This window comes from Trichechus manatus, unplaced genomic scaffold, assembly GCF_000243295.1.
Source record: "Trichechus manatus latirostris isolate Lorelei unplaced genomic scaffold, TriManLat1.0 scaffold00087, whole genome shotgun sequence".
In the NCBI taxonomy this organism is placed as follows: Eukaryota; Metazoa; Chordata; class Mammalia; order Sirenia; family Trichechidae; genus Trichechus; species Trichechus manatus.
The window spans coordinates 2,635,758-2,652,783 of NW_004444023.1; the positions used below are offsets into that span (position 1 = coordinate 2,635,758).

The window sequence follows — 17,026 nt, forward strand, 5'->3', positions numbered from 1 at the left end:
CCAGCTCTACAGCTGTGGGCTCCTCCTCCGAGACCCCCACGCCGCCCGACTTCCGGCTTCAGTTCCCACCCGGCCAGGGGCCCCACAAGCCCCCCAGTCCCCCAGCGACCCTCCATCTAGTCCCTGAGCCGGCGCCTCCCCCACCGCCTCCTCGGACCTTCCAGATGGTGACTGCCCCCTTCCCGGCGCTGCCCCAGCCGAAGGCTCTTCTCGAGAGATTTCACCAGGTAATCGGAGGAGGCAGGACCAACCCATCGCCCAGCACCCTCCGCAGACCCCTGCACCACCCCACCCCACCCCCCTCCGACCAGAGCCCCTCCCGCTTCCTGGCTTGGTGTCCATCCCCACCCCGTGCACCTGGCTGTTCCCACTCCCTGCTTGTGCCCCCCACCCCTCAACCACCTGTCCGCTCCTCAGGTGCCGTCCGGAATCATTCTCCAGAACAAGGCCGGGGGAACCCCTGCTGCCCCACAGACCTCCGTCAGCCTGGGGCCCCTCTCCAGCCCCACTGCCTCTGTGCTGGTCAGCGGGCAGGCCCCATCCGGGACCCCTGCCACCCCCAGCCATGCCCCTGCCCCGGCACCCATGGCCACCGCAGGTAGGGGAGAAGTAGCCCATGCAGGAGAGATGGGGGGCCTGAGGAGGGTGGGTAGGGGTTGAGAGATGGGGTGGGCTGGGAAAGAGTGATGGGGTGCATGAGCCCAGGGGGTCACCTCAGCCTCATGGGACAAGTACGATGGAGGCCATTGGCAGGACTGCCTCCCAGATCCAAGGGGTTTCCAGGGCCAGTGTGGCTGCCACAGTTGGATAACCAAGAGGAGAGGGAGAGGCACGACTGGGGTCATGTTTGGGGAGGTTTCGTACCAGTGAGCTCTGAGCCCTGTCTGCCCCCACCCCGTCCCCAGGCCTCCCTCCTCTGCTTCCTGCCGAAGGCAAAGCCTTTGCCAACAACCTCCCGACCCTGAGTGTGGCCAAGGCCGCCCCATCTGGGCCAGGGAAGTCCTCCGGGCTGCAGGTAAGAGGCCCCAGAGCAGGGCATCAGGGCAGGGCTGAGGCATCGTCAGGGAACCAGGATGGACGTGGGGCCAGCAGGGGTGAGGGGACCAGGACTGTCGAACAGATGAGACACCGGGAGAGTTGGTCAGAGACAGCGGAGGCAGGGAGCAGCCGAGAACTACTGGACAAGGTGAGGTGGTATTCCAGTACAGACAGGAGAGGCCGTTGAGGTGCCGCCAACAGTTGGACAAAGTCAGGTGATGTTCTGATACAGCCAGATAGCAATGAGATGGATAGGTGTAATGCCGGGAACCACTGGACACAAGTCAGGTGACATACCAACACGGCCAGAGAGCTAGGAGGGGCAGGTGACATTCTGGTACAGCTGGACAGAGACGGGAGGAGCAGGAGAGGCCGACAGACAATTGTCAGAGATGGGCCGATGATACAAAACCAGCTGGTGGACGAAACACCAAGACAGGCCCAGTGGGGGGCATGTGAGAGACCGTGACAGTTGGACAGTGAGACACCAAGACAACAGGACCATGACATGTGAGATGGGGCAGAGCAAGACACCGAGACAGTCGGAGAAGGGGCAAGGCGAACTACAAGATGGTCAGCTCAGGACAGACAGGCAGACGAGAGACACCAGAGCAAGGAGACAGTGTGAGACTCCGGACGGGGAGACAGTCCCCCCAGGGCAGGGGTGGTGAGACCCTGGAGAGTCCATCAGAGACAGGCGAGCATGGCGAGGTCCGGGGCAGTTGGACAGGGACTGGGGAGGCGAGAGAGCACCCGTCTGAGATGGGGGAGATGAGAGGAGGGGCGCACGTCAGTGAAAGTAGATGTGAGACAGGGAGGTGGGTCAGAAGGGTGGGGACCATCAGTGGGACAGCGGAGCAGGACAGGACCCCAGAGGGCGGGAGAGGCTCAGAGACAAGAGAACAGAGATAAGGGGAGATGAGACAGGGAAATCCAGATGGGGAGATTGAAGGGCAGGGAGAGAGAGACTGCGCAAATCAGAGCCAGACACCGTCAGACCATGGAGGAGAAGACAGGCCACCGGCAAGCAGAGAGGGACGCGAACCAGAGACAGATGCCAAGAGACCACCCCTGGGGAAGGGGACAGAGGGACCAAGGCAGAGGGAGCTATGGGCTGGGCCTGCTTGTCCCCTTCTCCTTGTGTCCCCAGCCTGGACCCTCTCCAGGTCTCCCTTGTGGATTCAGTTTGATGGGCAGGGGATCTCACCCATACCTGGGGCTAGGACCCACCTTGGTGAGAAGTTGGCCCCTGCTCCATCTTTGTCCCAGGCTGGAGGGAGAAAGGGGGTCCAGGCTCCAAGGGAAAGCTTCCCCATTGCAACACCTCTTTCTCTTCCAGTATGAGAGCAAGTTGAGCAGCCTGAAGAAGCCACTCACGCTTCAGCCCAGCAAGGAAGCCTGGTGAGTTGGTCCCACCACAGTGTACCCTGTCCTGTGCTTCCTTCACCCCAGCACCTTCTTAGTGGCCAGGGAGGGCCGTAGGGATCACCCTTCAGAAGTGTGGTTTGACAGGTCTGAGTACAAGCCCCAGCTGCACCTTATGTTACTTGTGTGTTTTGGGGCAATATCATTTCCCTTAGAGACCCTCACTTTGCTCCTCTGAAACATGGGCTGATAATGATTGCTGAAGGTTTTGATCGAAGATTCTATAGAAAAATCCTGATCAAAAGAGGGGAAAGTGAGGAACAGAATTTCAAATTTTCTTGGAATCTAGAATTTCTGAAGCCATTGAGGCTGCATGAACCCCTGAAAATATTGCCCTGAGATAATCTTTAAACCTTAAACCAGAAATATCCCGTGAAGTATTTTTTAAACCAAACAATAGTTGACCTAATTAGTAAAGAATGCCTGCCTTGAGCCTCATGCACTTCTAAAGAATTTTCTATGTGGGATCAAATTGACAACAGCAACTTGAAAGGTTAGATAGGAAGCTTGGGGGAAGTGAGTTTATGTTAACAGGGGAGGAATAATTTGGAAAAGGGGGGTGAGAATGGTTACATAACTCAGTGTAATCAGTGTCACTGAATTGTACATGTAGAAATTGTTGAATTGGTGTATGTTTTGCTATGTATATTTTCAACAGCAACAACAACAAAATAAAATATAAACAGGCTGGTAATGGCAGTGATACTAAGGTGGTGGAGGTGAGGATCTGAGGAGACTGTGTGAAGAGCATTTGTGAGGCTCCAGTAGGATGCTCGCTTCAAGAGGGCAGGATTTGGTCTGTCCTGGTCACTGCTGCACCCTCAGTATCTAAAGCAGGGCTGCAGCATACTCAGTGCTTAGTTTTTTTGGATCTGGGGTAGAGGAATGGATGAAATGGTATTGGGCAGATGTACTGATGGGTGTTTGTAGTAGTGGATACATGCTTGGGTGACTGGGTGAATGGATTGATGCATGTTTTGAGGGGTAAAAATGAGTAGGTGGAGAGATGGATGCCTATTGGGTAGGTGGGTGGGTGGATGGGTGTTTGGACGGATGGCTATTTGGTTGGACAGATGAGTGTTGGAGGGATGATGGATGGATATTTAGGTGAATAAATAGATTGGTGTTTGGATGGATGGGTAGGTGGATGGGTGTTTGGTGGGTAGATGGATGGATGGGTGTTTGGATGAATGGATAGATGAGAGTTCGGGTGGGTGAGTGGATGAATGGCTGATGGATGGGTGGATGGATGGATGGAGGTCTGGTGGGTTGATGGCTGGATGATGGATGGGTGTTTGGGTGGATGGATGGATGGGGGGTGGGTGGGTGGATAGATGAATGATGGATGGGTGTTTGGATGGATGGTTGGGGGTCTGGGTGAGTGGATGGATGGATGATGGATGGGTATTTGGGTGAATGGATGGATAGGGTCTGGGTGGGTGGATGGATGGATGGATGACGGATGGGTATTTGTACGGATTATTGGGGGTCTGGGTAAGTGGATGGATGGATGATGGATGGCTATTTGGGTGAATGGATGGATGGATGGGAATTTGCGTGGTGGATGGGTGTTTGGGTGCATGGGAGGTCTGGGTGGATGGATGGATGGGTGTCTGAGTGGGTAGATAGACGGACAGATGCATGTTTGGATAGTTGGATGGGTACATGTTGGGTGCTCAGCTGCCTTCCCTCCCTCTCTTCTGCCTTCCTTCCACGACAAGTGTTTATTAAGTACTCACTTGGTGTCCAGTCCTGTGCTAGTTGCTGGGAACACAGTACTAAACAAGACAGACCCTGCCTCTGCCCCCATGGTGTGCGGGAGCTGCTGGTCTTCAGCAAAGGGTGAAGACAAGCACGTTTGGTAGGAGAGATGGACAGTCACGTAACGAAGAGACACTACCCACTGTAAAAAGTGCTGTGGTAGAAAAACAGCACAGTGAGAAGACTAGAAGCCTACCAGCCAACCAACCTCCCCCTCTCACTCCCTGTCTCCTTCCCTTCTTCACTTCTGCCTCCTGCCAGAGTCAGGGTGGGGACAGACTGACCCCCGGTGGCAGGAGACAGTATGACATCAAACATGAGCTTTCGGATTCTGGAGTCTGACTCCTAATTCTGTCCCTTCCTAGCTTTCCCTACTTTGGGGCCGAGTAACTTCACTTCTCCGAGCCTCAGTTTCCTCATCTGTGAAATGGGGATAATGATAGCACCTACTTCTTGTGGTTGTTGCCAGGGTTTCAGTGAGACAAAACAGACATGCTTACCAGACCTTAACACGTTTCAGAAGCGCTAGCTTTTCCTTATTCTTGTTGTTATACCGGCCTGGTGCTGAGGGTCCAGGATTTGGTTTGTCCCGTGCCTCACCACCAGCTCTGTGTGTGTGTGTGTGTGCGCACGCGTGCGCGTGTGTGGTCTCTCCCCCCAACCCCCAGTTTCCTGGAGCATTTGCACAAACATCAAGGCTCCGTCCTGCACCCTGACTACAAGACAGCCTTCCCCTCCTTCGAGGACGCCCTCCATCGCCTCCTGCCCTACCACGTCTACCAGGGCGCCCTTCCCTCCCCCAACGAGTACCACAAAGGTAAGGCCTGCCCAGGGCTCTCCCCACAGGGTCCCAAAGGTCCCCCATCCCTGCAGCCAGCCCAGGTGTGCGGGGGTATTTTCTGGTATTTGGCAGAGGGTGGAGATGGGCATGTACATGCCCAATTGTGTGCACACTCTCAGCCACATGTATGGATTCAGCTCTGTGTGTGAGCTCAACTGTGTATGCACTCAGCTGAGTGCATGCTTAACCATGTGCATGTGCTCAGTTGTGTGTGCCAGCTCAGCTGTGCATGCTTAACTGTGTGTTAACACACGCTCAACTGTGCGTGCACTCAGCTCTGTGTGTACATTCAACTGCGTGTGCGTGGTTGACTGCGGAAGCACCCGTGGCGACAGTGTGCCAACTCCACGTGTGTACACGGGGCTGCGTCCCCTCCAACATCCTCCCTCTGGCTCTCTTCTCTTTCCCTGCAGTGGACGAGGAGTTTGAGACGGTCTCCACGCAGCTATTGAAACGCACCCAGGCCATGCTGAACAAATACCGCCTCCTGCTTCTGGAGGAGTCCCGGGTAAGGGCCCTACACCTCCTCCCTGCTGGTACCCCGCCCTTCCCCCTCACCCTGTCTGGACAGGAGGGGCCTCCCACTTACGTCAGCATTCGGGAGGCTGATGATTGGATCCCGAGAAGGGCAGTTTGGCAGCTCCTGCTGTCTGTCCCAGCACGCGCCTTTCCCCTCCTCACTTACCGTCTCTCCACTCAGCGGGTGAGCCCCTCAGCAGAGATGGTGATGATCGACCGCATGTTTATTCAGGAGGAGAAGACCACCCTTGCCTTGGATAAGCAGTTAGCCAAGGAGAAGCCGGGTAAGAGGGGAGGGAGGGGAGGGAGGGGAGGGAGAGGTGCTCCCCACCCCCACATATGTCCAGAATTCTTGACGGACTGGAGAGGGCGTGTGTGACCTTACCTCACTCCAGCACTAGGGGGCGCCCGAGCCCACGTTCCTGCTGTGCTGGTTTCTCCTGCTCGCCACCACAGATTGTCCCACGGGTTTAGTTCAACTACCTCCATCCCAGTGTGTCCATTTTATCCCCTGGGTCCTAGGATGGTGGGAATAGTCTGCCACCTCCCCTCCCCAACAGGGCATAGAAATGCAGAGCAGGGCCAGGATGAGGGTGAGGCAGACATGGCATCAAGGTTGCAAAATTTAAGATGGCGCTCACCCGCAAGTGCCAATTCTACAGTCACATGACCCTGAGAGTGAGTGCCTCCTTAAATTGTGCGCCTTAGGGGTCTCACAACCCTGCAGGGGAGAGTGCAGTTGAATCCAAACCGGTGTTTTTTCCGGAACATTCCAAAAGCCCTCACCCACTTTTAATGTTGACCAACTCCTAGCCTCCCTTGGAAAAAAAGGAGGTTCATTTTTCCTGTTCCTCCCCCCAAACCTGAGCCTTCTGTCCTGCTGTCCTTCAGTACTGGGCCTTAATTTTTTTATAAGTAGTCATTGGTAGTTAAAGGAGAAATGGGTGTAAAGGAGGTGGCCATGGTGAATGAGGGGCAGGGGACAATTCGGAAGTTTCGAGGGTGGGAGAGGTAGGATAGCATGGTGGTTGGGAGCATGGCCCAGAAGCAGACTACCTGAGTTCACTATGCCAGCTCTGCCACTTACTGGCTGTGTGACCTTGGGCAAGTTACTTAACCTCTCTGTGCCTCTGTTTTCTCATCTGTAAAGTGGGGGTCGTGATTCCAGTTTACAATCCCGTATCTGAAACCTTGGAGCCAGATATGTTTTGTAACTTTTTGATTCTAGAAAGGTAATTAGGTGCCTAGATTGTGTCTTTAACATGGCATCGGGGAGCACTTTGTAATCGAACATGTCCATACTTCTGCAGTGAAACAGATGGATATTCAGCTAAATGGAACACATCGAGACCAGGTCATTTCAGATCAAGGAGCCCTGGTGGCACAACGGTTAAAATGCTCAGCTGCTAACCAAAAGGTTGGTGGTTCAAACCCACCCAGCAGCTCCTTGGGAGAAAAGACCTAACGATCTGCTCCCATAAAGATTACAGCCTAGGAAACCCTATGGGGCAGTTCTGTGCTGTCACATGGGGTCACTATGAGTTGGAATTGACTCAATGGCGCCCAACAACACGTTTCAGATCAGATTTTGACATCGAATGAGATACAAAAACTTCTTTTTTTAATAGATTTTTAGAGCACAGTCCAGTAGTGCTTTCTGCAAGGATGACTATATACTTGCTGTCCATTACAAGAGCCACCAGCCACATGTGGCTTCTGAGCGTTTATTTGGATTGTGGCAAGTGCAACCAAGGAACTGAATTTTTTATCTGATATACTTTTAACTAATTCACAGTTAAATGGCCCATGTGGCTGTTGTTAGTTGCTGTCGGGTCGATCCCGACTCATGGTGACCCCACATGCGCAGAGTAGATCTGCTCCATGGGGTTTTCAAGGCTGTGACTTTTTAGAAGCAGATTGTCAGGCCTGTCTTCGGAGGCGCCTCTGGGTGGGATTGAACCGCCGACCTTTCAGCTAGTAGTCAAGCGCTTAGCTGTTTGCACCACCCAGGGACTCCCTCCCCATGTGGCTAGTGACCACCGCAGGGGCAGTGTGGTTTTAGAGTTCGGAGGATCTTGGAATTGCTGACAAGGGGCTGTGCCTAGCTGTGTGTCGTACAAGTCTGATGAATAGAGAGCTAGCCCAGCGGTTGGTATACAGCAGGTGCTCAGTGCACATCGGCTCTTATTAGCTCTGCTCCACACCTCATCCTCGTGCTCACCCCTGGGTTCTTTGTCTCCTGACTCTGCAGATGAGTATGTATCTTCCTCCCGCTCTCTCGGCCTCCCGTTCGCAGCCACCTCTTCCGAGGGTCACCGGCTCCCGGGCCACGGCCCACCCTCCTCCTCCACGTCCGGGGCCTCGGCCCAGCCCCCTCCGCACCTGCCCACCAAGCTCGTGATCCGACACGGTGGGGCTGGCGGCTCCCCGTCAGTGACCTGGGCACGGGCGTCGTCCTCCTTGTCTTCCTCGTCTTCCTCCTCATCATCGGCCACCTCGTCCCTGGATGCCGATGAGGACGGCCCCATGCCCTCCCGAAACCGCCCACCCATCAAGACCTACGAAGCCCGCAGCCGCATCGGCCTCAAGCTCAAGATCAAGCAGGAGGCCGGGCTCAGCAAGGTCGTGCACAACACGGCCCTGGACCCCGTGCACCAGCCCCCGCCACCACCCCCCGCCGTGCTCAAGGCAGCCGACCCCCCACCCCGGCCCCCACCGCCACCCCCCAGCACCAGCCAGATGAATGGCACGGTGGACCACCCACCACCTGGCGCCCCTGACCGCAAGCCACCCACCCCGGCACCCCACTGCCCCCGCCTGCCTCTGCGGAAGACGTACCGGGAGAATGTGGAGGCCCTGGGCAGTGGGGCCACGGAGGGGACCGTCCGGGCCCGGGGCAGTAGCCCGGCACCACCAGCCACCAAAGTGGATGAGGCAACTAGCGGGCTCATCCGCGAGCTGGCAGCAGTGGAGGATGAGCTGTACCAGCGCATGCTGAAGGGGCCGCTACCCGAGTCCCCAGCCGGGGCTGCGCAGGGCGGCAGCAGCGGGGACCCCAGCTGGGAGGCCCCCCCACTACCCCCAGCCAAACGGCGCAAGTCTGAGTCACCTGACGTGGACCAGGCCAGCTTCTCCAGTGACAGCCCGCAGGACGACACACTGACGGAGCACCTGCAGAGTGCCATCGACAGCATTCTGAACCTCCAGCAGGCCCCTGGCCGGACACCTGCGCCCCCGTACCCCCATGCCACCTCCGCAGCCACCGCACCCGCCGCCACTGCCCCCGCGTCCCTGCACAGGCCCGACGCCTACCCGCCCTCCAGTCACAACGGCGGCCTCGGCACCAGGACGTTGAACAGATAACACTGGGCTGGCCCTCCTGTCCCTGTCCCCTCGCCACACATGGACGCTGCCGGGGGCTGTGGCCACCTGACCTCAGCCCCCTGGGGGACACAAGCCGGGGATCCCTGACAGTCTTTCTTGCCTAAGTTATTAATTAAGTCACAAAGGCCTCCCCGCCACCTCCTGCCTCAGCCGGGGTGGTGGCGGGGAACAGAGGTGTGGATTTTGGGGAGGGGGCTGTAATGTAAAATGTCATCCTGCATAAGGAGGAGGTGATCCTGGTGTGTCATTTCCCTCTTCCTGCCATACCGTGCCCCTCCACCTGGAGGACACGTTTGTGTGTTTGCTGGGGACAGGAGCACCCTGGTTGTTTCCACTGCTCACCTGTGTCCAGGTGGTGTTCTTGGTGTGTGTGGCTTCACAGAGCCACCAGAGGGCGTTCGGAGCTGTGGTTGCCCTCTCTCGAGCGCCCCCTGCAGGCTGTAATAGGAAGTGCAGAGAGGGGGCAAAGTCCCAGAACTCCCATCTTGGGGGGGCGCTGAGCCCATGGCCTCTGTGTCACATCTGTGTGTGTGCGTGTCCAGCGCCACGTCCCGTGTCTCCCTGTTTGCACCAGTGTGAGAGAGAATGTGAGCCCTCCGACCCCTCGACTCACAGCTGAGCATCACCCAAACCAGGAGCCGGATCCTCCTCCTCTCCCCGCCAGTCTTCCCTCTCTGTTCTTCCTGCCTCCAGCCGCCCCCGCCAGATTTTGAGATCTCGGAGACAAAACTAGTACTGTAAGATAAATTTTTTTGTACTGTATTTATTGTGTATAACGATTTTTTTAAAGGAGAATTCTGTACATTTAGAACTCTTGTAAATTAAAAACTGATCCTTTTTTAAAACTATTTTTGGCCCCTCTGCCCCATTTCTTTTGGGTCTTTGGGGCGGGGGATTATTTGGAGCCTGGGGATTGGGACTAAACCTATGTGGGAAGGGGACTGCGAGGCTTTCTCCCACACATCTGTGGAGCCCCTGGGCTAGTCTCCTAGGCTACTGTAACCAAATACCAAAGTGGGTGGTTTAAAACAACAGCAATTTTTTGGCTCAGTTCTGGAGGCTAGGAGTCCAAATCAGGGTGTTGACAGTACTGATCCTTCTGAGACTCTGAGGGGGAATCTCTTCCAGGCCTCTCTCCTAGCTTCTGGAAGTCCCCAGGTGTTTCTTCGAGTTCCTTAGCTTACAGCAGCAGCGTCACACAGCGTCCTTTCTCTGTCTCCCTGTCCCTGTGTCTCCTCTGCTTTTGTACGGACATCATTCATAGAGGATTAGGGCCCATCCTCCTGTACGACCTCATGTTAGCCTAACCGATCACATTTTTTTTTTTTTTTTTTGGTGGAAGTACACACCATTTCAACATGTATGATTCAGTGATGTTGGTTCAAACTGATAAGACTTATTTCCAAACAGGGTCACATTCACAGGTACACGGGTTAAGACTTCAACAGATCTTTTTGAGGGGGATACAATTCAATCCATAACAGCCCCTGTTGTGCTCCAGGCCCTGTATAGGCAGAGGAGGTCCCTGCGCTCGCTCACTGGCTTGTTACTCGGGGTGGCAGACGTGGACACCTAAACAAATGTGTACTGTGTCAGGTGGTGACATGTCCCATGAAGAAAAGCCGAACAGGGTGAAGGGATGGGCAAGGCAGCTGCTAGGCCACAGGACTGCTGAATGTACCCCTTTGTCCTAGGTATGGAGTTTGGAGAGCAGGGCATGGGTTGGATCCCAGCCACTCGCACCCACTCGGCAGATGCCTTGTGCAGTGAGCAACCTGCCCTACTGCACACTAAGACCTCATGGCCGGGTGGGAAGGGGTCTTTGAGGAGGTAACATTTGAGCAGAGAGAGACGTGCATAAAACGAGGGTTGTCGTTTAACTGTGCCGTCAAGTTAATTCTGACTCAGAGTGACCCATGTAACAGAGCAGAACTGCCCCATAGGGTTTTCTAGACTGAAATTTTTACAGGAGCAGATCGCCAGGCCCTTCTCCCGTGGAGCCGCTGAGTGGGTTCAAACCACCAACCTTTTGGTTAGCAGCTGAGTGCTTAACTGTTGTGCCACCAGAGCGCCTTTGAAATGAGGGAGCCACGGAGATATCAGAAGGAAGGACAGCCACAGCAGACAGAACAGCCTGTGCAAAGTCCCGGAGGCAGGAGCAAGCCTCGAGGGTTGAGGAACAGAGAGGAGGCCAGTGTGGTTGGAGCTGAGGGAGAGAGGGTGGGAGGTAAGGTCAGAGCGGACCTATAGGGCCATGTGGGCCAAGGTGAGGACTTTGCTTTGAGGGAGGCAAAAGCCACCTGAGGGCTCTGAGCAGAGGGGGAAATGTGAGCTGACTTGGGTGTTAACAAGAGCCCTCTGGCAGCCATTCAGGGAACAGACTGGGAGCAGAGAAGGGACATGAGTGGCCTTATTGGGAAGGGGTCGCCCTCTGGCAGCCATGTGAGGGACAGACTGGGGGGCGAGGGCAGAAGCGGAGAGACCAGTGAGGGGGCGACAAAGATGAAAGTCCAGGTGGGCGGTGATGGTGGTTGGACTAGGCTGATGCGCCCTGTTTCCTGGCAAGCCCCTGGGGGTGTTTGTGGGTCTGAAGCTACTATAAGGGGTTGCAGAGGGATGGACCCTTTTTCCCTTCCTAGCTGTAGACATACTTCCCTCGTGTTAAGAGAAGCACTGAACCTGAACGAGAGCGGCCATTCTTCCTTCCCACCACGAAGGTTTGCCGAGGACTCCAGGGGCCCAGCCTCAGTTCTGGAAGGCTGGCTGCAGCCCAAGAGATGCTGAACGTTTCTTGAACACTTACCATGTACCCTGCCCTTCTCCTGAATCATCTTACTTGGTGTCCAAGGCAGGCCCTTTGGTGGAATCGATAGCCCTGTTTTGCAGGTGAGGAAACTGAGGCTCAGGAGATGCAGTAAGTGGCAGGCTGGGCTTCGAGCCAGGCTGTCTGGCTGCAAACCTATATTCTTCTTCTTTTTTTTTTTTTTAACTTGATGTCCTTTTTGTGTATCCATTTATTTACTTATTTTTAGTGAAAATCTACACAGCAAAACATATACCTCTTCTACATTTTTTACAAGTACAGTTCGTTAGCAATGGTTACCTTCTTCATATTGTATCATTCTCCCATCTCGGCCCCTATTGTCTCACTCAGGTTACCTTAGACTCTCTGCCCCTTAAAGTTCTCATCTGTATTTCATAGTTACTGTTGTCATTTCTATCTCATTTAAGTAATTCTTTAATCGGGTACAATGCTCAAGGCAGACATTCTGTATTGAGCTAAATTGTTGTTTAGTTTAAAGATGACTTCATGGGATAGTTTAGGCTCAAAGTTCAAAAGTTGTTTCCAGGCAATAGATTCAGGGGTCCCTCCAGTCTCACTGTCTCCAGTAAGTCTGGTTTCCAATAAGAACTTGAAGTTTCATTCCACAGTTTTCCTCCTTTTGATCAAGATCCATCTATTGGGTCCCTGATCAAAGATTCAGAAATGGTAGCCAGGCACCATCCAGTTCTGGCCTCCTGGCAGAGGAAGGAGTAGTTTAGGGAGGCAGATGGATGTGCAAACCGTTTCCTTTTCCGATACCTGGATCTCATTCTTCCTCTGTTGCTCCAGGTGATTAGAGACAAATTATTGTATTTTGGATGAGCCCATGTTCTTTATTTCTGCACACCCTGCTTCCTGCCAGCTGAGGGGCCAACAGCAAGGTGTTTGCAAGTGAGCCCTGGGGGAATCAGAGCCTTCCCTCCACCCCGCCCTCCCCTTCCCAATCCCCTGAGGAAGAGGCAAAAACCGAGCTCAGCTCCTACAAAGTTAGCCCTGGGATGAAACTTCTTAGACACCAGCTCCCAGATGCTAGCAGCAGCTCAGGGAGTTCTTAGTTCCCTACTGCTGCTATAACAGAAATACCACAAGTGGTCGGCTTTAACAAACAGAAATTTATTTTCTCACAGTGCAGGAGGCTAGAAGTCCGAATTCCAGGCACTGGCTCTAGGGGAAGGCTTTCTTTGTCCGCTCTGGAGGAAACCCTTAACTTCTCTAGCGTTCCCTAGAGATCTCCACGTGGCACCTATCTTTTCCCCTCTATGATTCTTGCTTCTGTGCGGAATCTACTTCTAAATCGCAAAAGTGATTAGCTTAAGACACCCTGGGAGACCCAGTGGCACAGTGATTAAAGCGCTCAGCTGCTAACCAAAAGATCAGCAGTTTGAACCCATCTCGAAGGTAATGGGTTAAAACACCCTACATGGATGTGGTCTCATTAACGTAACAAAACCGTATCCCCCAAATGGAATTACATTTACTACACATTATTTTGTGTTGTTGTTAGGTGCTGTGGAGTCAGTTCGGACTCATAGCGACCCATGTACAACAGAACAAAGCACTGCCCAGTCCTGTGCCATCATGCTTGAGCCCATTGTTGCAGCCACTGTGTCAATCCATCTCATTGAGGGTCTTCCTCTTTTTCACTGACCCTCTACATTACCAAGCATGATGTCCTTCTCCAGGGACTGATCCCTCCTGATAACATGTCCAAAGTATATAAGGTGTAGTCTCTCCATCCTTGCTTCTAAGGAGCATTCTGGTTGTACTTCTTCCAAGACAGATTTGTTCATTCTTTTGGCAGTCCATGGTATATTCAATATTCTTCGCCAACACCATAATTCAAAGGTGTCAGTTCTTCTTCAATCTTCCTTATTCATTGTCCAGCTTTCTCATGCATATGACGCAATTGAAAATACCATGGCTTGGGTCAGGAGCACCTGAGTCCGCAAGGTGACATCTTTGCTTTTTTACACTTTAAAGAGGTCTTTTGCAGCAGATTTGCCCAATGCAATGCATCTTCTGATTTCCTGACTATTGCTTCCTTGGGTGTTGATTGTGGATCCAAGTAAAATGAAATTCTTGACAACTTCAATCTTTTCTCTGTGTATCATGATGTTGCTTATTGGTCCAGTTGTGAGGATTTTTGTTTTCTTTATGTTGAGGTGTAATCCATACTGAAGGCTGTGGTCTTTGATCTTCATCAGTAAGTGCTTCAAGTCCTCTTCACTTTCAGCAAGCAACGTATATTTTGGGGGGACACAATTCAATCCTGCCGCCGATTGTACTGAAGTACAGTTATCAGTATTTGTAACATAGTAATCCAACCTCCTGCCATGGAGTCAATTCTGACTCATGAGGACCCTATGTGTGTCAGAGTAGAACTGTGCTCCGTAGGATTTTCAATGGCTGGTTATTCAGAAGTAAATCACCAGGCCTTTCTTCCAAGGCACCTCTAGGTGGACTCGACCCTCCAATCTTTCGATCAGCAGCCAAGCACGTTAACCTTCTGCGTCACCCGGGGACTCTCCGACATAGTAATAGGGGCTGCTTTATTAATACACTAATGAGAGAGAGCCGGCAGTGGCGGTTCAGTGGTAGCATTCTCACCTTCCATGCGGGAGACCCAGAATTCCCAGCCAAAGCGTCTCAAGCACAGCTACCACCCATCTGTCAGGGGAGGCTTGCGTGTTGTTATGATGCTGAACAGGTTTCAATGAAGCTTCCGGACTAAGATGAACTAAGAAGAAAGGCCTGGCCATCTTCAGAATATTGTCTGACTTGCTTGCCTCGGACACGTCCACAGGGGGGCTCAATTGCTGGAGGAAGACATCATGTGTGGTGAAGCAGAGGCCAGCGAGGGGGAGGGAGACCCTCGGTGAGATGGATGGCACAGCAGCCGCAACGATGGACTCGGACACGCTGTGAGGATGATGCAGGACCGGGCGACATTTCATTCGGTTGCACATGAGGTGGCCATGAGTGGGGTCGGCTCAATGGCAGCCATCCATCCACCCGTCTTCTACCTACCTACCTACCTGTCTATCCACCTATCCACCTATCCATCTATCCATCTATCCATCTATCTATCATCTATTTGTCCATCCATCCATCCACACCTCCACCCCTACACCCATCCACCCATCCACCCATCCACCATCCACCTATCCACCTATCCATATCTGTCTATCCGTCTATCTATCGGTCTATCTGTCCATCCATCCATCCATCTATCTATGGGCCAAGCACAGCACTAAGCACTGAACAATCTCTCTGGCTTTTCTGAATTCACTTTTCTGGGACTCAGTTGTCTCGTCTGTAAAATGGATATAACAATACCTGCTTCTCTGGAATATTATGAGGAGTCAATGGGATAATCCATGTAAAAAGCGTAGAGCAGGGTTTGCTCCTAGGAAGTGTTCAATAAACATTAGGTTTTCATACAACACACATTTACTGACCCCCTGTGGTGCACCTGGCACTGTGCTGGGTGCTGAGGATACAGCAGGAACAGCATGGGATTTTGAGGACTCAGCAGGGAAAGATGCTGTCAGAAATTCCTGCCCTTGTGGGACACCTGTTCACAGGAGGGAGATAAACACTAAGACACAGAAATGTATAATATGTAGCGTGGTGATAGGACTGTGGAGGAAAAAAAAAGCAGAGATAAGGGATAGATGGCGGATGTTTATTAGGCAGGGGATCAGGGAGGGCTTCACTGAGAAGGTGACATTTGAGCAGAGACCTGAAGGAGGCAAAGGAACGAACCATGAGGATTTCTGGTAGGAGAACATCCAAGACAGCAGCAGGAACAGCAAGTGCAAAGGCCCTGGGGTCACAGTGTTGCTGGTGTGTTTGAGGAATGCCTGTGGTATATGTGGCTGGAGAGGAGTCAGTAAAGGGGGAGGCTGTCAGATAACGGCAGAGGGACAAGACGGATGCTTTTACTTTTACTTTGAGTGAGACAGGAGCCAGGGAGGGTTATGAGCAGAGGAGTTTCACAAACTCACCTAAGTTTTAAAATTATTATTATTTCTATTTTAAGAAGGGAGACACTGATCCTTTGCCATGAGACCACAGAACTGTCTGGTGAGGTCATGGGAGCTTCATAGACACATCCGAACTCCCTGAGGGACTGAATTACTGGGCTGAGGGCTGAGGACCGTGGTCTTGGGGGACATCTAGCTCAATTGGCATAACATAGTTTATAAAGAAAATGTTCTACATCCTACTTTGGTGAGTGGCGTCTGGGGTCTTATAAGCTTGTGAGCAGCCATCTAAGATACTCCATTGGTCCTAACCTGTGTGGAGCAAGGGAGAATGAAGAAAACCAAAGACAAAACGGAAAGATTAGTCCAAAGGACTAATGGACCAGACACCCTTTTAACTCAGTACTGAAGTTACTCCCCTTCAGCCAAAGATTAGACAGGTCCATAAAACAAAATGAGACTAAATGGGCACACCAGCCCGGGGGCAAGGACGAGAAGGCAGGAGGGGACAGGAAAGCTGGTAATGGGGAAACTAAGGTCTAGAAGGGGGGAGTGTTGACACGTTGTGGGGTTGGCAACCAATGTCGCAAAACAATATATGTATTAATTGCTTAATGAGAAACTAATTTGCTCTGTAAACCTTCATCTAAAGCACAATTTTAAAAAAGAAAAAAAGAACTGGCTGGTGCCTGGCAACCATTACTGAACGTTTGGATCAAAGATTCTATAGAACAATGTTCATCTAAAGGGAGAAAATGCAGAACAGAATTTCAAATCCACACAGAATCCAGACTTTCTGGAGCCATTGAGGCTGGATGAACCCCCAAAACTATTGCCCTAAGGTAATCTTCAAACCTTAAACCAAAAATATCCCCTGAAGTCATCTTTAAGCCCAACAGCACTTTAGCTTAATTAGTAAAAAACGTCTGCCTTGAGCACTATGCTCTTTTAAAGAACTATCTCTATGGAGTCAAATCCACAACAGCAACTCAAAGATGAGGTAGGAAGCTTAGAGGGCTGTGAGTTTATGTTACTGGGGGAGGAATAATTTGCAAAAGGAGAGGGAGAATGGTTGCACAAATCCAAGAATGTAATCAATGTCACTAAACTGTACATGTAGAAATTGTTGTTGTATGTTCTGTGTATATTTTCAACAACAATTAAAAAAAAAAAAAGACACTGAGGTTTGCAGAGGTGGGGCGTGGCCCAAAGTCACTCCACCCAGAGGTGGAGGCGGAATTCGAGCCT

The 17,026-nt window shown here is 52.4% G+C and overlaps 1 protein-coding gene across 1 annotated transcript in view; it reads left to right on the forward strand.

Moving 5' to 3' along the window:
* Nucleotides 1–8,947, forward strand: part of BICRA (BRD4 interacting chromatin remodeling complex associated protein) — a 34,092-nt gene extending 25,145 nt beyond the window's left edge. Inside the window, exons 8-15 of the mRNA XM_004381805.1 lie at nt 5–227; nt 418–598; nt 906–1,015; nt 2,378–2,439; nt 4,893–5,041; nt 5,479–5,573; nt 5,766–5,868; nt 7,836–8,947. Coding sequence (XP_004381862.1) covers nt 5–227; nt 418–598; nt 906–1,015; nt 2,378–2,439; nt 4,893–5,041; nt 5,479–5,573; nt 5,766–5,868; nt 7,836–8,947 — 2,035 coding nt within the window. The remainder of the gene's footprint in view (nt 1–4; nt 228–417; nt 599–905; nt 1,016–2,377; nt 2,440–4,892; nt 5,042–5,478; nt 5,574–5,765; nt 5,869–7,835) is intronic.
* The last annotated feature ends 8,079 nt before the right edge of the window (nt 8,948–17,026 follow it).